The 22,670-nt window shown below is 38.9% G+C and overlaps 1 protein-coding gene across 2 annotated transcripts in view; it reads right to left on the bottom strand.

Annotated features, from left to right (window-relative positions):
• The window catches only part of Iqcm (IQ motif containing M), a 466,620-nt gene that overhangs the window by 262,883 nt on the left and 181,067 nt on the right, over window positions 1-22,670 (bottom strand). For both annotated transcript variants that reach the window (XM_040734846.1, XM_040734847.1), the window contains exon 8: window positions 5,746-5,858. In XM_040734846.1, the coding sequence (XP_040590780.1) occupies window positions 5,746-5,858 (113 nt within the window). The remainder of the gene's footprint in view (window positions 1-5,745; window positions 5,859-22,670) is intronic.

Here is a 22,670-nt window from a genome sequence, read left to right as displayed (position 1 = left end):
CACGTGCCCAGTGATACTATTCAGAATATTCAAAGGGTGAAAGCTACTCAAGTATCAATTGATGGATATCCATGATGACATGGGATATTATTCGTCCTAATAAATACATTCTGATACACAGCACAATCTAGAACGATCTTTTAAGATGTTCTGCTAATGAAATGATTCAGCCACTAATGAAAACAACCATACTGGAAAACTCTGATTATAGTCATCAGAGTCACAGAGTCAGCAAGCAAGATGTTGGCATCTGGGAGTTTAGGGAAGGAGCTATGGGAGAATTAGCATTTAACAGGGTTAAACATTTTATAGTTTGAGATAACAAGTGTCCTGAAGATGGGCAGGAGCAGCAGTAATACAGAAGAGTGAGTATAATAGTATACAGCCGAAGTCTTAAGAACAGTTACAACAGGAAACTTTAGGATATACATTTTTTAATTAGTGAAACAATTCAGTAATCATTTTAATTATTTAAAACATGAAATAAACTTAGAACTTGTTCTTTTATGTGTACATGGAATGTTGGTGTTTTTTAGGATAGGAGAATCCTTACACAAAATGGAAGGCATTTAGACTTCTGATGATGAAAAATGAAAACAAATCTCAAAGCTTAACTCTCAAACCATATTCTCAATTGTTTTATCCCTCCTCTCTCTCGCTCTCTCTCCTTCAAACTCCTGTCTCAATCGCATGCACACACACACACACACACACACACACACACACACACAGCATGTAGTTTGCTTGCCAAGATAAGATATAGTTACCTTCATTACTTATATAAAAGCTTATGACTGCTCACACTGTCTTTAGTTCATTGGACCTCCACCACCTCAAACAGGTACATCATTCAGAAGCACCAGCTATTATGTCACAGCCATGGTCACAATACTTTCATGCTCCCCCGTAAGGGATAAACACTGCTTGGCAGGCTAAGTATTCTACAATCAAGAATGATATAATCGTGACAGAAGTGTTTCTCCACTGCACCGTGAAATCTTAGTGCACTTCATACAGCTAAGAGCAACACCTAAAGTGTGGCTAAAATACGGCGGCAGAGAAGTAAGAAATGGAGCTCAACCCTTTCATCTTTCACAGAATACAACGAAAACAGCTTTCTAGGGATATTATTTTTAAGGATATATAAGCATTGAATATATATCCTATTAGCTAACAAGAATAGTATAAACATGATTAATTAATTTTTGAAAATAATGGCTGTTGACTAATTTTATCATGACCATAATAAAAAAATCTGAAAGAAGTCACTAATAAGAAGAAAGATTTATAGCTGTTCACGGACAGTACAGTCCATTATGACAGGAAAGCATGGCAGTAAGAATGACTCATAGTGGCATCAACAGGCATGTGAGGCCCTGGCTACATTGCCTTGGCAGTGAAGAAGTAGAGAAAACTAGGTCTGGAATCTAGGCTGAGGTGTAACCTATGTAGTCACTTTCCAATGAAGCTCCCCTCCTAATGGTCCCATAATCTCCAGAAATATTGTCTCCAACAGGGACTAAGAGTTCAAAAATCTGAGCCACTGTGAGGCTTCTCAATATCCATATAGTGTTCATATCCTCCCCCTCATAGGTTAATGGCTTCTACACTGAAAAGTACATCTATTCGACTTCAAAGTCTTACAGTAGCAATATTATTCAAAAGTTCTGAGACTAAGAGCAGTCATAACTGAGAGCCCCTGCAGTACCAAAAACAAAGTTATACACTTCCGATGTATAGTGGTAGAATAAATATTCCAATTTCACAGGGTAGATGGGGTATAGGAAAGAATTATTGGACAAAAACAAATGGAAACCCAGAAGAGAAAACATCAAACCCAGATGCTCCTTGCCTAACATCTGGGGCTAGTGATCACATCTCTGTCCTTTAATGGTCTTGGGGGGACTCTGTTCCCACAGTTCTGCCTTCTGCAGTAGCTTCCATATGTGGCCAGGGCAGAATCTTTTCTAAGTGGCCATTTTTACAGTAGAGTCACTATTTCTTCAGTCCCTTCCCTTTCAAAAGAATGGTTTTATTGCTTTTTTTTTAATCTGGGGTTTCCTGCTTTACAGCCTTGTGAACCCTCAAGGCACATTTGCTTTTGCTTTAACTGTACAGTTACTCTTTAATGGCATTAACTTCTTTGTGTATTAATGGTGATGTATATGTTCCTGTACATTGATATATTGTTTATGATTTAATAAAGACTGTCTGAAATATCAGAATGCAAAGCCAGCCACACAAGTTAGCTATGGAAGCTGAACAGTGGTGGCACACCTTTAATTACAAGACTCAGGAGACAGAGGCAGATGAATCTCTCTGAGTTCAAGGCCACTCAGGGCCACACTAGAGTGAACCAGCCTAAAAAGAGGAACAGAGCTCATGCCTTTAATAAGGAGGAAGCAAAGGGTCTCATGTGGCAACTAGTCTCCAGTCACACTGAAGACAGAGCACTGTAGTTTAGCATTCTGAGGCCTGGTGGAGAGCAGTGCAATCTGGAGATGCAATCTGGGGTTCAGTGAATCGCCACTTCAGCCTGAGCAGTGGTAGAGGTGAGAGCTCTCTGGTGGCTGCTTTGCTTCTCTGATCTTCAGCGTGAATGAGTATCTGCCTCAAGGTTTTATTATTTGTGCTACGTCCCTGTGCCCATATGGACTTCCAGGTACACACGTATGCACACATGTGTACAGGACACAAGTTGACACTGGGTGTCTTTCTCGGTCACTATCTATTTCTGAGATCACTGACTTGTTAGAGTAGCTAGCCCACGGCTCCACCTTCCCACCCCCACCCCCAGAGCTGGGGTTACAGATGCATACCACCATGTCTGGTTTTTGTGTGGGTGTTGGGCGTCCAAACTGGGGTCTTCACTCTTATGTGGCAAGTGAAGTAAAGACTGAAGTGTTTCTCATGGTCCTAATTTATCTACAACTCCAACCAGGTTCACACTTCTCCTTACCAATGTGAACATTTTTTCACAACTTTCTGCTCCACTTTCTGCTCGACCCCCTGTAAACCTGCCAAAAGCAGTGAGAAATAATCACAACGCAACTTGAATGCTATAATGCTTCAAAATTTCCTTTGCCAAAAAAATAAGTTCATTAATTTTTAATTCAGCATCAGCTTTTCAACACAAGGGCAGAATGTAGTCAGACATATTGTCAGAACAGGAATGCCCCTAGTATAGTCCTCATTTCCCTTTGAAACCTCATGCAAAGATTTCACATCTACGTTTCTAAAAACAGCTTAGTTTTGAACTTCTACCAGAACGGGCCACTAGCCTCTGCTTATTGCACGGTGCCACTTCTCTAGCCTGAAGCTCCAAATGCTTTCACATTCCCACTGAAAACCTCTCCCAAGGGCTTATGAACTACATGGTCAGGTTTACAGCAACAGTGACTCCATTTTTCAGTACTGATTTTCTATACTGGTTATTTTCATATCACCATGATCAAATACTGATAGAAGCAACTTAGGAGAGGAAGGATTTGTTTTGTTCATGGTTTAGTAGGGTACGGTCTATTGTGTCAGGAATGATGTTATGGCAGGATTGGCTCACACTTGGAAAACAGGAGTACAAGGCAACTGGTTATATCATCTCACCAAGTCAGGAAGCACAGGGACCCGAGACTGTCATGAAAATCAGGTTACAACCTGTGCATCTGGTTTCTGCTTCCTGAATGTCAACAAGCTACCAAGACAATGAATTCAAACCCATGAGCCTGTAGGAAAAATTTACTTAACTATAGCAGTAGTGAAGTAAAGAACATCTTCCATAAACAATATTAACAAAGACTGTTAGCTCTTTTCAGGAGATTGTGCTTATATAATTTCCATGTCTACATTCATATATTTCACATATAAAGAACATTCGTTTAATTTCTATACCTAAAGCACAGTTGTAAAATTTAATTTTAGTATTCATCAAAAATTAGTAACATAATTACTACCATAAGTATGACTTAACTTAAAAGTTGCAGCTATAAGAAAAATATAAATAAAACATTTTTAAATGACAGGTTAAGAACTGTGACTGTCCAGGTGGTGGTAGCACACACACATTCAATTCCAGAGCTTGAGTGGCAGAGCCAGGCAGATCTCTGTGAGTTCAAGGCCAGTCTGGTCTACAGAGCAAGTTCCAGGAAGCCAAGGCTACACAGAGAAACCCTATCTCAAAAAAAGCAAGCAAAAATAACTATGGCTGGTGAATGAATACAGGTGCTTTCTGCTAAGCCTAATAACTTAGGTTCAAGCCCCAGAACCCATACAGTATAGGAAAGAACTAACTCGTGTAGGTTGTCCTCTGTGAGCATGGTCCATGTGCCCCTACCGGATAGATAGATAGATAGATAGATAGATAGATAGATAGATAGATGATAGATAGATAGATAATGTTAAAGAGCTATTCAATAAGGAAACACTTCAAATAGATTTAATCTAACAAAATTATGAATTATATTATATTCTTCAAACATAATATCTCAGTGTGACAATCTTTGGATACACAGCTCTTAGGAAGATAACTAAAGTTAAATGAAATCAGAAGACAGGAGACCCCAGGATCCACGTAAAGAGAGGAGAGGCCAGGGTAAGGCACATGGGGAAGGCAGCTGCCTTTAAGTCAAAAGTGAAACATAGAGGAAATAGGCCTGCCAGCTCCCTGATGGCCAACTTCTGAGAACTATGAGAAGAACTGACTTATGATCTTTAATCAACCTAGTACCATTCACTGTCATATCTTGCTATGACAGCAAATGAAAGTCAAGAAAACTAAAGAAATCATTGACATAAAAAAATAAAGGAGCCAGGCAGTGGTTCACACCTTTAATCCCAGCACTAGGGAGGCAAAGGCAGGTGGATCTCTGAGTTCGAGCCAGCCTGGTCTACAAAGTGAGTTCCAAGACAGCCAGGGCTACACAGAGAAACCCTGTTTCAAGAAAACAAAACAAAACAACAAAGGATAAAAGATGGGCCATGCATATTCATACACAGGGTAATCTTGTAGGAGGCATAAGATATATAGACTGACTCTCTGAGACATGGGGTTGTAGCTCTGTGATCTCTTTTAAAGAACTGGTGACAAAGATGTTTAAACATGAGTTTCCTGTGGTATTCACACAGCAGCATCTGAGAACTTGCTCTAACAGAAGAAGCCGAAGTAAAGCCCTTGACTGTTGGATCAGAGATTCACATGCTCTGAATTAGAGTCTTCTCTCTAAAAGCCGTAAATGGGTAGTCATGAAATTGCACTTGACTTTTCTCAGTCTTTCCATTATCATACTTCACATAGACGTCTTCACCCTCCATCTCTACTTCTTTATACAACTAAAAAAAAGTAGCTGTTCAATGACCCTTTAACTAAGTGCTTTTCAAATAAAATATAGTGCATATGTTGTGGGTCCGGGTGATTAGTGAATTTTACACGAAACATGACAAAAGTGTTCAAGCTTTGCTTCTGGGGGAAAAATTGTGGGGGGAGGGGTTGGTTTTGATTGTGAGACAGCATCTAAAACCTGGTGCCTAGCCTGGACTCAAGCACCTGGCCATTCTCCTGTTTTAGCCTCACAGGAGACAGGATGGCAGGCATGAACCTCCACTCCTGGCTAAAAGGATGGATTTCCGTGGAGAATTTAGGAATGAAATAGGTCCACAGTAAGATTTCATGTTTTTCATCAAAATTGCCCTAATATTTTGCTGAGAAACAAACAGCAAGTCAATTCTATGTCCGTGTTTAAAAATACTTACCAAATAGTAATCCTTAAATACCACTGATGACCCAGAAAAGCTCTCAGCAGACTCCTGAGGCCAATGGGAAGACCTTGTCATTTCGATGCTCCTCCAATCATAAAGCGTCCTGTCTGTTAGAAATATGGAGGGGGATTAAAACAATATTTATCTAAGAAGAGCACACACTGATCATATGCCTTAATGACACAAACAGGAAAGCAAATCATTTTTATGGGCACACTTTTCTGTGTTAAAGTCACATCTTGTCATCTCGTCAGAGATGAAGAAGCAGCAGCACTGTCTAGAGAGAGACCTGAAGTAACTGATTCCTTCTCAGCTCTGTTGCAAGCAGTGAGCCCATTAGAATGGTGATGGGTTCATTCTTTTCACAACAACATTGGCTTCCTTATTAAAAAGAGAACTTAAGAACCGGGCTTTGGTGGCGCACACCTTTAATCCCAGCATTCAGGAGGCAGAGGTAGGCCAATATCTGTGAGTTCGAGGCCATTCCTGGTATACAGAGTGAGTTCCAGGACAGCCTCCAAAGCAATACAGAGAAACCCTGTCTCGAAAAACTGGAGAGAGAGAGAGAGAGAGAGAGAGAGAGAGAGAGAGAGAGAGAGAGAGAGAGAGAGAGAGAGAAAGAACTTAAAATGAAATGAAATCTTATTTGTGAATGGCACATAGAAAAAGAAAAAGAAAGGGAACATAAGTACATTAAAAGAAATTCCAAACATTACTATTAAGGACTATGTCTTAAAACTGAAAAGTAATGAAGTTGTCAACAGTGCTAAGGTAAATATTATTGAGACAGGAAATGGCCAGCCAGCAGAGGCCGTCCGTTCTTCCATGGGATTTCTGCTGTCATCTTGTCTTTAATAAATGATGGGGAGATTGGAGACTCACCTGAAGATTTGTTTCTCAAAACTACCTATTGTTTTTAAAATAGAATAACTAGTTTAATCTCGTCATTCAAATAAACCAAATGGTTTCATATTTCCAACTTTCCTAATATTGACTCATATATTTATTTTCTTTTGAAAATGTCAGTTCAATAGTCATCTATGATGTATTACATTTTGAGACTTCAGAAATAATTGTTTTATTTACAGAATCATAAGTTGCTTCAATTCATTCATAAAATCATAGGCTGAATATCTTATAGAAAGGCAAAAATGTAAATTTAAATCAGAAAAGTGCAGATGTTATTGTACAGATTTCATAACACACATGCACATTTTTTGTATAATTGTCTGTTTGGTCATAAGAGCCACTAGTCTCTATCAAAAGTTTAAAACCTCTTTAAAAAGGGAACACAATAAATCATGTATTTCACTCCTGACTCAATACGAACACAGGAGATTCTTTCAGTAGAAGCAAATTTTAATAGGCAGCATCTTACAGAGAACTGGTTAAATTAAAACAACCAAAGATGTTTGCCAGGAAAAGATCATGTAGCTTTTACTTTAATGGAGACTTTTATAAGCCCTCAAGAGATGCAGGATTGCACAGGATGTATCAGAGGTTTGGCAAATCCTCACACTATTTGTAAAGCTTTCTTTTTTGAATATTTATTTTATTTTATTTGTGTGTTTTGTTTTCATGTATGCTATGCCTGAGTGTTATGTGCATCCATTGCCCGTGGATTCCAGAAGAAGGTGTCAGGTTTCTAGGAAGTGGAGATACAGAGGGTTGGCAGCCACCCCTGGGGTGCCGGAAATCAAACCACCACATCTTCTGGTAGAGCAGCAAGTGCTCTTAACCACTGAGTCGCCTCTCCAGCTTCCTTCTGAAACTTCCTTAACTCATTCAAAGCAGTGCCTTGCAATTCCTACTCTACTTCCTTTCCTTACTAATGTCCACAAATAAATAAATAAATAAATAAAATGGCAAGAGTGAAAAGTTTCAGTGTGACAACCTAAAACTACTTCAAAATCAATGTCCATGTTGCAATGCTGCACCGCGCACCTCCACTGCGCACCTCCACCGCGCACCTCCACCGCGCACCTCCACTGCGGCTCCGTCCTCGTACACACACGCATGGGCCTTGAGTTTCACGTGTCTCCATGACAGACCATGCCAGCAGGTGCTGCCTCAAGGGCCAGACTCAAGACAATTGTGTGCTATGAACTGTAGTTCTTTTACTACACACACAAACTTTCTTCCTTTAATTACAAAAGCAGGAACTTCAGGGTGAAAGCCATGAATTACTTTAGATTGTATTTGTATAAGAATTATTTGATTTTTAAAATTATTGTTTGAGTTGTGGCTTGAGCATCACATTTCTTATATACGTTAAGTAAATTTTAGCTTGGGAGTAGAAAAGATTTCCAACAATTTCTAGAATGGCCCTAAACATTCGCTTCATGGTTTATGTGATACAACATCCTCAGCACTGATGAGTGCAAAAATATCGATCAACTCTGAAAAAAAGTAGAGGATACTCTATGTGTCTATGTGTTGAAGTTTCAAAATATCCAGCCAGGATTTAATTCTCTACAAAATGTAAACAAGCACATCTATGTCATTATTGTGCAAATTTGCCTTAATCTTTAATAGTGAAGTTAATGTATAACAAAGAAGTGTTTTAAAATAGCCTTCTTTTTGATTTATCAGCAAATGTTTTATATGAATGCCTATTTTATGTATCTCCTTACTTGGAGATACAATTTCTAAGGCAAAGGGAGATTGCAAGTCAAAAAGTTTAAGAAGCCTTTTTCCAGAGAACCACGCGTCTCTTTCCAGTCTCTGATTTAAGTTCGTGAAATTTTCTCAGGCCAGAACGATGTCTTATTTGGATTGGGCCCTTGATTCTGGCTCACGAGCAATGTGAGAAAAGTAGCTATCTAAACACTGGGCAATAAAATTTGGCCTCATCTATCTGACTCTTGACAAAAATACCAAAAACAAACATAGGATAAAAGCCTCTTTAGCAAATGGTGCTTGGAAAACCGCACACCCACTTGCACAAGATGCCACCAGACCCCCCCCCCCGCACAAATCATTTCTAGACCTTACCGTAAGGTTAGAAACTACAAACCACCTCCAAATATCAGCACAGGCTGGGATTTTCTGAACACTACGCATTAACAGTTAAGAAACTAACAACAACCAAAGGACAACTTAAGAGGTTCTGGGCAGGCTAAGAAACAACAGAGTTAAGTGACAGTCTACAGAATGCCAGAGAAATCTTTGCTAAATGCTCATCCACCAGTTATTTATTTAATATCCAGAATGTATACAGAAGTAAAATAAGCATCAAAATAATAATAATAATAAACTCAATAAATGAACAAATTATCTGAAAAGGCATTTCAAAGGAAGGGCAGTGGGCCAATAGATACATGAATAAAAAATGGTCTAGAATCTTGAGTCATAAGATAAATGAAAATCAAAATTACATAGAGATTCCATCTCATTCCAGTCAGAATGACTATATGAAGAAAACAAAAACTAAAAAGTAAAACTAAAAATGCCAGATCGGATGAGGACAACGCACTACTGGTAGGAAGGTAAATTAGTCAAAACAGAACTCAATGTGGAAGTTCCTCAAATAATTAAAATGGAATTTTTAGATGATACAGCCATAATATGTCTGGTATACTCCCTAAAGAAAAGAAATAAGCTTACTACAGAGATGCATGTACAGACAAATAAAATGTGGAGTATGCACAATTGGGTTTTAATCAATCATGAAGAAGAAGAATAGTGTGTCAATTTAAGAATAATAGTGTGTAGCAGAAGATCATCCTGTTAAACACAGTAAGCTATAGTAAAACGTGTATCGCCTTTCATCTGCGGTATTGGGGTCAGGGCAGACATGAGTGGAAAGCAGAAAGGTACCAGTAGAGAAGGGAAAGAGGGGAGTGCTGGAGAGAGGGGTCTAAGAAAGGATAATTGAGGGTTTGACCATGGTCAAAGCCCGGTGTGTGTGTGTGTGTGTGTGTGTGTGTGTGTGTGTGTGTGTGTGTGTGTGTTGTGTATGCTGTGTGCCTGTGTGTTAAGGTTTTAGTGAAATCCACTAATATATACAATTAATACTAAAACAAAAAAATATAAAAGGAAAACTCAAAAGAAAATAGAATTGGTCTCAAGAAATTAAACTATACCGGCAAAGCAGGAGATCTTCCTGACCACCAGTGGATCAAGCACCGCATGGAACTAACACTACACAGCTTATTTCTAAAGGAGAATTCGGAGCATTTTCAAATATTTTATCCTGTTTACCCACCAGACAGACTCGTGCAGTGGAGAAGGCCATGCATTATTTCTTCCAGTGTGTAGGTATCACACGACAAAATATAGCTATAACTTTTCCACTCCAGGAAGCCATAAAGCCTCTACTAAAGTCTTCAAGGCAATCATTCACACACTGATGTATGCTAATGACTCCCCCTCAGAAGCCAGCACACAAGGTGACAAGCAACAAATTTCAGTTTATTCCACAAAGCCAGCCCAAAGTTATAAGCATTCAGTTCAAAGAAAACCAAAGTCATATATCATACCAGATTATCAGAAACTCTTCTCGGAGTCAATAATCATCTGAGATGATGTCATAGAGAAATGACCACTCTGGAGTCTAAGTGTGTGTGTGTGTGTGTGTGTGTGTGTGTGTGCACAGATGCATGCACGTTGTGTATGCGTGTGTACATGCATGTGTGTGTGCACATGTATATATGGGTGTGCATGTGTGTACATGCATGTCTGTATATGTGCATGCCTTTGTGTGTGCACATATGTGTGTCTGTGTGTGTGCATATGTGCATGCCTGCATGTGCATGTATGTATGCACACATGTGTATGGGTATGCATGTGTGTGTGCATGCCTATGTGCACATGTGTACTTGTGTGTGTGCATGTTGTATGTGTGTACATGCATGGGTGTGTGCACATGTGTGTATGTATGTGCATGTGTGTATGCATGTGTGTGTGTGTGTACGTGTGTTTGTGCAGTCTCCACAAGAGCAGGCTGCACACTAATAGGTGGGGTAATTATAATCTTTAACAGTATTCCCAGATGTTAGTCAACAGGACAGAAGAAAACACTCAGGGGTTTAAACATGATGGGAAAGAGTTCAGAAAGAGCTGCAATTCCTGAACACCAAGGACAAGTGCTTAAGAATCCCTCACACTGATGTGTTCCTAGTTTTGCTTTTCCTTGATTCTTATTTTAGGCTCTCTTCCTAAAAAGATGTTATCATACCACAAGTTCACATTATTCCGCTGTCCTCTGCACATCTCACTGCCATATCTAGGCACAATTAAAAATTCCATGCATTCGTCCTAAATTCCAGCACTGATTTGGTACTAGCTTGACAAGTCAGCCAGCAAAACCATAATCGTGAAAGTCCCCCATGGAACGCAAACCCACCAGGGAACAGAAATGCCGTAACATGGGATATTGAAGTGCTACCTTTTCTTGGAACAAAGTATTTCCACCAGATCTTCTTTCCTCGGTGTCTAATCTCTTGATATTTATAATGGTAATAATGTCTAAATATCTTCCAGGTGGAGGGGGCTTTTTATTTCATTTTTCTATTTTTATTCAAATTTATGTACTTAACTTGAGTCAATTATTTACCCAGGTGGGAGATATTTCTAAAACCTAATAAGCATAGTTATTTTAGAAATTTAAATTACTCAAATAAGTCACAGAAAACTGGTAAGCTGTGTACCTGGGGATGTCACTAAGGCATCAGGGAATGACAGGAGAAAGCAGAGAGCAAAATAAAGTATTAGCTAGCACCCCCACGTTGCACACAATAGGTTTGTTCAGTTCATCTGGGTACTGGCAAAGACAACAGCAATTCAAACTTCATATAGAAGGGTTCACTCAACTAAGGGACTGAATGCTGTGAGGAAACAGCCCATGCAGCTGCCTCTGACAGAGCAGGATGCCCCAATGAAAAACCAATATGTCTTTATTAGGACTGGCAGAACCAAATGGGTTTAGTGGTCCTGGGTCCCCAGGGTCTCTTTAAGGAAAAGCTCATTCAGTTTCCTTCTATCAATCCCTTTGTATCAATTAATTCTTTGAGTTAATTACACATGCAGTTTTAATCTGTAGGTAATTACAAACAATTAATAGTTAGGAGAGAGAATTAGCAGTTCTTAGTTTGATTATCTATATAATTAAAAGGGATGGTAAGCTAGAGTTGACAAATAGCATCTTAATCATTTGAATAATCAACCTAAAAAAGTTGCTTGGATAGCTGTGTTTTATCTGCTGTTAGTTGAATTTTAGAATAAAGCCCTGGAAAGTCCATTTAAACTAATCATATGCATTATTTTGTAAAATGAAATGAACGATGTGTATTTTCTAACATTATCAAAACTGCTTTCTTTTCTTTTTTTTTTGTTTTGCTTAAAATGAACTGTTCTCAAATAGATTCAAGAAAAATAAAGACACGTGTGGAATAAATAAAACAATAGTTTCCTTAACACGAAGTTTATGGCCAACACACCTGTAAAAATTGATTACGAGGAGAAAATCCTATGTATTTATCAGAGCTTTACATGACACAAACCTTAAGACCCTCAAAACACCCAGTTTATACTTCAGTCTTGCAATGGTTAATTCTGATTTTCAACTTGAGACACATCTCTCCAGGTGTCTGTGGGAGTGTCTACAGGACCTGGAATAGGGGAGATCTCATGTACCAACAGCACTGACCACGCCCACTTGGGCGTGGTCACAGGTATGTAGGAGAAGCCAGGGATAAAGGGAGGAAGATCAGGTAACTTTCTCTCTTGGATTCCAGTCGAGGTTTGGACACCAGAGCGCTGAGCTCAGTTCTCGACTTCTCATGTAAGTGACTCCTCTCTTTCTAATAAAGTATCTTTTGACCCCCCCTTTCTCAGGCTCATTTACCATCTACAACCTGGTATTACACAGGAGACACACCTCTTCAGGTGTCTGTGTCTCCAGAGTGATTTAACTGGGAAGAGAAGATTCATCCTGGATGTGGGAGATGTCATGCCATGGACTGGGGTTCCAGGGGGAATAAGAAAGGAATAAGGAAGACATCAGCCAAGCACCAGAATTCATCTCCAGCTGCATCATTGTAGAGAGAAGCCTTCCCTCCAGCCTGGTTCCAGAGCTGCATCAGTCCCAAATAAACACACAGGAGGCTATATTTCTTATGAAGCTGTTGGCCATTTGCTTGTTTCTTACTGGCTATCTCTGACTTAAGTATTTACTCCACAATTGTTAATCTAAGTATTTCTTTTACTGGAGAAAGGGTCCAGACCTCTTATTCCTATGGCAACTACGTGATGACTCTCTGTGTTTCTCCTTCCCAGAGTCATCTTCGACTCGTAGTCCCACCTATCTTGCTTCCCTATTGGCCAACAGTGCTCTACTCAACAACCAATAAGAGACAGATTTCAGAATGGCATCTCCCATCACATCATATTCCTGCCACCAAAGCTGAAGCTGCCCTCACTGCTATACCTTCCCCAGCCCAGTCTGTATCTCCACACTTTAGGGAAAAACTAGCCTATCTCCTTCCAGCTGCCTCTAATCACAGCAATGAGAATATTTTATCACAGCAATCGGAAAGTTAATTAATGTAAGTTTGGCACATGAATAGTAACATTGGCCTAGGATTCTAAATCTCTTACTATTTAAAATTAACATTAACAATGGAAGCATGGTCTAATGGTCATAGAATTGGAGGGGGTACTTACACATGTATGTTTCTTCGCTCTCCTAAGTTTTAATGGGGTTCTTGGAAAGAGAGAAATTGCAGTTTTTATAATCTGTACTAGGGGGACAAAAGGGATCACAGAGCAGGGTCAGAAAGGCCTTTCTGCCTCTTCAACAACCTCTTTAGCCAAAAAAATTCAGCACTTGAAGGCACCATGTTTAGGGGTCATCATGTTCTAAGCTCTGAGCATTTCAAAATATAATCGTTTTACAGATGGAAAGCAAATGTTGAAGCCTAGCACAATTTAGAAAAATACATGGGAACTCACTTCTAAGTATGAAAGGTTACAATGCAGACCAGTGGCATCTCATTGCCTCTCTTTCTGAATTCCCAGGTGTAAATGGAGGTTCCTGTTCTGCCTGGTCCCACAGCCATTTAGTCCCAAATAAATATGCAGAGGCTTATATTGACAATAAACTGTTCATGGCTTAGGCTTCTTACTGGCTAGCTCTCTCTTTATTATTAACCTATAACTATTAATGTATGTATTTCTACATGGCCTTATCTTACCAGAGAATGCCCAGTATCCTATCTTCCTGGTAGCTACATGGCATCCTCTGATGACTCCTCTATGCCTTCCTCTTCACAGAATTCTCCTAGTATACTTCCTGACTTGCTACTTGCCAATCAGCATTTATTGTCAACCAATAAGAGAAACATATATTCACAGCATACCGAAGGACCTCCCCCATGACCCAGGTATTCGAATGGGTTTGGCAGTAGATCCCAGGTAACCGAGAACTCAAATATTCAGAAAGAATTACGGCCTCTGGTTCCATCTTCTTATTACTGTCATCCATGAGGCAAGTCCTTACAGACCAGTGAAATGCCAGAGTGATAATGAAAAAGCTGGGCATTCTCAAGGTCACAACACATTAAACCCAACCATTCACCACCAATTGGCAGAAAATACTCCTTCTTTTAATTATGACAAATGGAAATAAATCAAGGATAATCATTCATTTACTTATTAATATAATCCCCATTCTCAGTTGAGGAAAGTCACTCGGATATGCATTAATATAATCACCATTCTAAATCTGAAAGGGAAGAGGTTTAATACCTTCTAATAGAAATGAAGAAAGAAATTGTAACCTCTCTCTCTTCCCACTCTTTCCCCCCCCTCTCTCTCCCCCCCTTCACTCCTTCTTTCCCTCCCTCCTCTCTCTCGACTCGACTCTCCTCTCCTCTCTCTCTGTCTCTCTGTCTCTTTCTCTCCCTCTCTCTCCTGCTCACATCCATCAAAATCTACCTGAATCCACAAGTCTAACAAAGCTACCCTGACTCTGGAAGAATGTATGCTATAGCCCTAGTGTAAGGGGAAAGCTCAATGCAAAGGCTGGAACTTACAGGTTTGTTAGCAATGCATGAGGATTATAATTCCTCATGCCCTAAATAGCTAATAATCGGAAATTAAGAAATAGAATAAGAAATATCTTACCTCACCAAAGCCTGAGTGTTCTAGGTGGATGTCTGAAAATTGATGGGAACAACAGAGGATAAGACAAGAGCAGCCCATCAACTGCAGAACTAGCATTGGGTAATTGACACACCCAACATAAAGGAGTGGAGCTGAGAAGAAAATCATATATTGTACTGCACTCACTCACTTGGAAAGCTCCTCCTCTCTGTGCAGGCCTATATCCATGGTAATGTGATTTGACTTGTGCTGAAAATTCATTCTGTAAATCAATGCACAACACACTTCGTGATCCAATCTAAAGAGTAACCCTAAGAGCCACGGATACTGATACTGTGCACATTTTACAGAAAACACTAACTCAGATCCCCAAGTGTGGACAACTAATAAGATGTTGTGTCAACCAAAATGTGAGTTTGATAATTACCTGACTGACACACAGAAAAAGATGAATGGCTGACTCAACACTAGCTCCAAAGATGGTGACATCCCAACCCCTGTAAATGTTCCCTTCTATGTCACAAGAGATTTCTCAGATGTGGTTATACCAAGGATCTGGAGACAGAAAGAGTATCTGGGGTTATCCTTGTGGACCTTACATGTAATTACAGCTGTTGTTACAAAGTCAAGGGTTGTGTGAGAGCACAAGAGGAACAGACTGTGAAGGAAGCCACAAGTAGATTAGTGACTGAGACAGGGATGGCAGCAGAAATGCAGGTGATATCCACAAACCATAAAAAACAACAAAATCGATTCACCATTAGAGTCTCAAGAAGGAACCAGAACTACACACATTCTAAGTCCAGCGACAATGGTTTCATTTCTCTTAAGATGTAAGAGGACTATATTCAGAAAAGTTATGCACAGAATTGACACAGCAAGTGTGTTACTGCTGTCTCTGAGTTTAAGATAGATAGATGTAGTATGTTTTATAGCTCATTACAGTAGCCACAGGAGACAAATATGGCCTCAAGTCTAAAATTCCAGGAAAGAAACTTAAATCCAAAAAATATTTTAACTTGTGTCTTATTATTTTACCTATATTATTGTTTTGCCTGCATATATGTTTGTGTTCCACTTGCACAATTGATACCTTTGGGACCTAGAAGAGGACATCAGAATCCCTGAAATTGGAGTTATAGATGGTTATGGGTTGTCAGGTGGTTGCTGGAAACTGAACCCGGGTCCTATAGAAGAGCAGCCAATGCTCTTTACTGCAGAAATGTTTTTATGGCCTCCTCCAAAAACATTCTGATAGACCCAGGGTCAAATTTTTAGAAAAACGTTATAAAAATAAGACTATAAAATCTTGTAAGAATTATTAGAAAGTTTAGAAATGGGCACTTTTTTGTATGACAAGAGATACAAAGAAATAAAAATGTAACTAGGAGACTTCAAATGTAGTTCAGAGTCAGTGAGGTGTTTGACAGCATAGAGTACCAAATGACTGGACTTTGCAAGCACTTCTGGAATGCAGATGCTAAGCATCTAAAGACGGAAAAGAGCAGAGGCATTGCAGAGCAGTGAAGACAAAAACAATTACCTCTGTAAAGAGTCGCACATGACTGGAGATGAAATCAGGGCGACCATAAATAAGTGCAACTATGCAATACATTCCTGAATTAAACATGATAAGAATCTTCTAGCAATTTTTTTAACTTTAGGGTGATAAATACTTGAAATACATTTGTTTATCATTATATCCTATAAAAACATAGGAATGAAAATTTAAATTATAGGAATAAAGAATACTTGGTACAGATCTGAGAAAGGAAAACATGTGCAAAGGTGTTAAACTCAGATCTTTTCAAGTTCATTCAGTGAATCCACAAAAGAATCAATAAATAACGAACCAACAACAGAATTTTCTGAATAAGGAAAAGTTGCAGAACAGAAACTTTTTAAGTATATTTTCTTCAATATTCAAAGGTCAAAGGAACATTCTCAGATCAGCTAAGGAAACCGTGCTTTTTATTTGAATACCCACAAGATCCTCTGAAGACCAAGACATGAATCAAAGACTGGAGGAATCTGATATCCTGGCAGAAGAGAAGCAGCAATTCTTCTGATAGTGCATTTCATTCTTACAGGACCATGTGTCCCTACAGATTGGACAAGTGGGCTTTAAAAAGTCTGGCCCTGCTTATTTAGTGGTTAACAGCCTCATTTGCATATTAGACTTTCCCAGGAACCCAATCATTCGATTCTAAAACATAAGCTGGACTCCAACCCACTATAAAAGATCTGGGAGCTCTCAGGTCACTCCTTGGGCTACGTTTACCAAAAGCCCAAATCCAGTGGACTGCAGTGGGTGAGCACCTAACTTCATTAGGAGTCTGCACACACACAGAAATTCAATAAATGAGACTAGGCAAGAGCAGCAAATGGCTATTCATTTTCATAGAACTTAAAAATGGTTTGTCTTCTTTGTAACAATGTCCTGCAACAGCCGAAGCACAGCATTCCCCTCCACAAAGTCTCTCACTATGCTATGGAGCAAGCTCTTAGTGTCCCCACTAGAAAAAAATTATAGCTTGAAAACAAAAGGCAGGAGAAAATATATCAAAGTTAACAGCAATTATTCCAGGGTACTGAAATGCCACATAACTGTCAGTATTTATTTGGCGGTGGGGTTGATAGTGTTCGATATCAAGTTTCTGCAATAAACCATATCTAATAGGAAGCTTAGAAAAATGCATTTAAAGTACAGCCACATAATGTGAAGCAGGGTTAAGTCAAAATTAGGGGTGAAATCAGGCTCTGGAGGAAGCACAGAACTTGAGGAACATTTGCTTCTTGTGAAGCATTACAGTAAAAATTAAATTTTGTTCTCTTTCTAAAAAGGATAGTTTATACTTACAAAGCAGTAAATTCATTTTGTTTAAACTTCCTTTGAACAAGTAAACATAAAAATAAACACTTTCTTTAAAATTACCATCAATGATACAACTTTGGGGGTTTGAAACTAGGACAAAGTCATTCAAGACTCAGAAGTTGTAGTCCCCAGGAAGGAGGGGACAGCCTGCTGGCAGAATGGCTTAGAAAGTCAGGACTCCTGAAAGAAAGTGCTCAGGGGCCAGTCTCCCATAGACCCATCTGCATTGCAATCTGCAAACACCTCATTTGTCATCTTGCTAAGAGTCACTACGACACAGCTCACATTGGCAGCACACTCTAGAACCAGAGCTGTGACCAGTGTCTGTAGCTACCCAGGACTACAATGCCTGAGGCAGAAGAGACACTTAAGTTATTCATCTGTTAGCAAATGGATTTTGTTTTGGTTAGTTTTTTCGAGACAGGTTTTCTCTGTGGCTTTGGAAGCTGTCCTGGAACTCTCTCTGTAGACCAGGCTGCCCTTGAACTCACACAGATCCGCCTGCCTCTGCCTCCTGAGTGCTGGGATTAAAGGCATGTGCCACCACTGCCTGGTTTGCAAAGATATTTAAATGGTTTTTATTTTGACTTTTCTTTACTGAGACAGCATCTTACTATCTGTACACACAACCTGGTCTCAAAGCCATGTTCCTCCTGCCTTAGCTGCCAAAAAGCTGTATTTTCCACTGTGTGCTACCACACCCAGTTTAATCAGACTTCTTTTACAGAGCTGGATGACATATGCAAGACACAAGTCAAGTCACTGTTTTCTTTTTTTTTTTAAGACAAAAAGCAGTAAGAGAGAAATAGATCTTGGGGGAAACTGAACTTTGGATAATAATTAATAATTAAACCTCAGCGGTTCCCTTCATTACTCTGGAAACAACATTGACTACTTTTTAGTTAGCCTAATGCAATTTTAATTTTTTAAAAACTTAATTTAGGTTGGTAAAATAGATTAGTGGGTACAGATACCTCACACTGAAGTTTTAGTACCTGAGTTTGACCTCTAGAGCCCACATAAAGTGAGAAGGGGATAAGAGACTCCAAGAAGTTGTCCTCTGACTTCCATGTGCATGTAATGGCATGTGCATGTGTTTGTGCATGCACACACACACATCATACATGCACACACACACACATCATACATGCACACACACATACACATATAACAATAATCATAGCAATGTTGATAATAAATTCAATTCTGCCAAATTCATTGTACATTGGTATTTAGACCTGGTTGTACTTTAGTCAAGATTCAGATTTCAACTTTATGTGTATCAGATGAAAATAAAAATAGATTTTGAGGAAAGTAATTTGCCAGTAACCAAAGTCTTTTTTAAAATGTTCACATTTTAATAAAATGCCATTTGTTGGATTATTTCAATGAATAGATAACCTGATGTATTAGCTACATTTATTGCTGTGATAAAACACCATGACAGAAGGAAGGGTTTGTTGGGGCTCCTGGCTCCAGAGGGTTGGGAGTCCTCATGGCAGGGAACTGTGTCAGAAGGCAGAAAGAACAGGGAGAACTTGCATCTCAGACCCATAACCATGATTCATAGAATGGATTGAGAATTACACAGCGCTTTTGAAATCTTAAAGTCCCCTGCCTTCCCCAGGGATATTTTTTCTTCAGCAAGTCCACATCTTCTTAACATACTTAAACAAGGTCACCAATTGGCAATTAAGTATTCAAACTTCTGAGTCTATGGAGAACATTCTTATTCAAACAGCACACCTGAAATGTGAAGAAAGGTTTTTGGAAGTGGTTATTACAGCATTATTTGCTTTTACTATTTGTTTGTTTTTTAAAATAGGGTCTTAACACTGTCTCCTAGTCTGACCTCAAATTCACAATAATCATCTTGCTACAGCTTCCTATGTACTTGGATTACAGGTGTGCACCACCCTGGTGGGTTTATTTTAAATGATTATACAGAAAAAATCATAGTCTAAACTAGCCTGAGAGAGAAGTTTTCAGCAAAATCTATATAAGGTGAACCTGTGGCTGGTGCCTGGAAATTTGGCAGATAAACACTTGGCTACACTACTGTAAACCTCTCAAATGATTAGGTCATCTCCCGGATTAGTATGCAAATAATAGAATTTATGGTGAACCTCTACTTTCTTTCCAGAGATCTGAAATACTGGTACATTCTAGGAAGATGAGGCCTATGTAATTAAATTCCAATAAAATCATTGGGTAAATATAGGGCTGGTAGGATGACTCAGCATGTAAAGATACTTGCCAACAAACCTGAGGAATGAGCTCACATAACAGAAACAGAGTCCAGACTCCCAAAAGCTATCATCTATATTCCATATGTACAGACATGGATGGATGGATGGATGGATGGATGGATGGATGGATGGATGGATGGATGGATGGAAGAGTGGACTGAAGCATAGATGAATGGAATAAAAATATATTTTCTTAAATCTTATGTACTGACCTTTTGGTGTATTCCCAAGAATACAGGTACTTTCATATATTACCATGACTCATTGCTGGAGGAATTAAATGGATTTTATATGACCTAACAGGGAAAGATCCATTAGAATCTTGTTCTTCAATTCTCTAGACTTCATCCAACATATGATTTCCTTTGTGTAAGAATTGGGACAGCACAGATGGGATGGGCAGATATTCTGACACCAGGGAGCCACAGAATACTGAGTGTTACAGCTCAAAATGGAAAGGTATTCTGTCAATTGGGAGCCAAGGAATACCAAAGGTCACAGTAAGCATGCCAGCTCACAGCTCTCCTGCACAGAGATTTGTTAGTTTTCTGCACAGTTTTAGGGTCAGATTTGGCTCTGGTTTCAGCGCCAAAGTGTGTTTCTTTCACTGGTCCTTTTTAGCCTTTTGGCTTTAGTTTTAGGGCCATGGTTTATTTCTTTCACTGGCTCTGGTTTCAAGGACAAAGTGTGTTTCTTTGGCACTATTTTCAGGGTCAGGGTGCATTTCTTTGGTTCTGATTGCAGAGCCAAAGTGTGTTTCCCCTACATTTTGTATTTGCTATTGCAATAAATAGTGGCCAGATCTACAACTATATACTGAATCTCCTGACTTCTAGCTAATTTCCCAACCTAGCATAGTCTTTAGAAACATGACAGACAAACAAAAACTGAAAATAAGTAGACTTGTTGAGTAAATTTTAGTACATCATAGATTAGAGTATTTGTCAGTGACTAAACTATACTTATAGTGCAATGGTGAAATTAAAACCTTACTGTTTTTAAACTATGAACAAAAAACAATTATAGACAAAAAAACTGAAGACTAGGCAGGCAGTTGTTCAATTCAAACTGCTTCCAGAAAAAGTCTGAGTGCCTAAATTCAGATATCTAACACCTACATATAAGATAGGAATGGCCTCCGTAGGAGGTCTCTGAATCCTGATACTGGAGTATTAGGATTCAGAGACCAGCATAGACTGGCAACTCACTAGTGAGCCAGTTTAACCAAAACTTTGTCTCTGGGCTTAGTGAGAGATTCCATCTCAAGAAACAAGGTAGAGAATGTAAAAAAGTGATTATAGAGAATATCTCAAATCCCAACATTAACCTCTAGCTCTCTTTCTCTCTTTCTCTCTTTCTCTTTTTCTCTCTCTCTCTCTCTCATACACACACACACACGCACACACATACACACACATACATACACACACACATACACAGATTGACAAAATGTGCCACATATTAAGAGTTGCTAACATATCTGACAATTGATTTAGTCAAAAAATTTTTCTATAATCCACTGTCTTCTTTGTTATAAATGGGCTGATGAGGTCTTAAATACCTGTGTCATATATAGCCATCTTCTGAGAAAGTTATAATTGTCTTTTCATACTGGCAGCCATACAAGCTACACCATATGAAACTAGTACCTGTAGTCTGAGCTCTCAGAGAACAAATTGGGAAAGAGTCCATGGCCCTGAGATAATCTGTGAGTTAGACACAAGAGAGAAGTGACATTGGACATGCTTGGCTCCAGTTCTGCCCAGGCTGGTCTCAATACCACAAGGAAACAATCTGATAAGTTCACATCTTAGTATTGTAACAATTTAAATGCTAAGTGAACAAGCAGAAGCCAGGATTATTGTGCAAATTCTGGAATGGGCTGATCCCCATTTGGAAAACAAAAATAAGAATCTAATTTCCTAAGGAAGCTTGAGCTTGTAATTTCCATCTGCCTTTGAGAGTTGGCTTGTCAGAAGACTGGAGATCATTGTCATATTATTGTCTTTACTAAAAGCTCACTAGAGGAATTCATTAAAGAAGGAAAAAAGGGGGTACAAATAAAAGAATAATCACAGAATGGAACTTTAGCCCTATTTTCGTCTATGTAATCATCCCATAATACCAAAGTCAATTAAAATTTTCTGAAATTACTATAAGTTTATAAAGCTGTAGAAAACACCTCACAAGCAAAATTAGTTAAGTGAGATAAGTCACAAACTCTATCAAGATTAGCATTCACAATTATTTGCTACAGAATTAAGCCGTTTCTGCCTGTTCTCCTTCTTCGGTGCTTTTGTCAAAAATCACAGGTGAGACACATATCAGAATTCCTATTTACTATAAATAGAAGGCCAAGTTCTGAAAGCATAATGTTAGCTCTATACGTTAACACTTCAGGATTTATCTATGGAACTCAGGTAGATGTGGGTTCTGCTTCCATTATTACTGATAGTTGAACATTGACTGTACTATTAAAATATTTCACAGATGTTCTGTCTCCTGATGCCTATTCTTAATTATTAAATATTAACACTGAAAGTTTTTCAATATTAAGAAAAGTATATCTTGTAGTAATTGAACTAATCATGATTCATTAATTGGCATGGCTATGGAGGCTGAGGTTGAAGTCTTCACCACTGAGACAAAAGACAATTTATGCTTTGAATTGTGGAATTGTCTTTGCAGGT

This window comes from Mesocricetus auratus, unplaced genomic scaffold (genome assembly GCF_017639785.1).
Source record: "Mesocricetus auratus isolate SY011 unplaced genomic scaffold, BCM_Maur_2.0 Super-Scaffold_100041, whole genome shotgun sequence".
Taxonomy (NCBI): Eukaryota; Metazoa; Chordata; class Mammalia; order Rodentia; family Cricetidae; genus Mesocricetus; species Mesocricetus auratus.
Note: the sequence above shows the minus strand (reverse complement) of the source record. Positions and strands in the feature narration are given on the sequence as shown.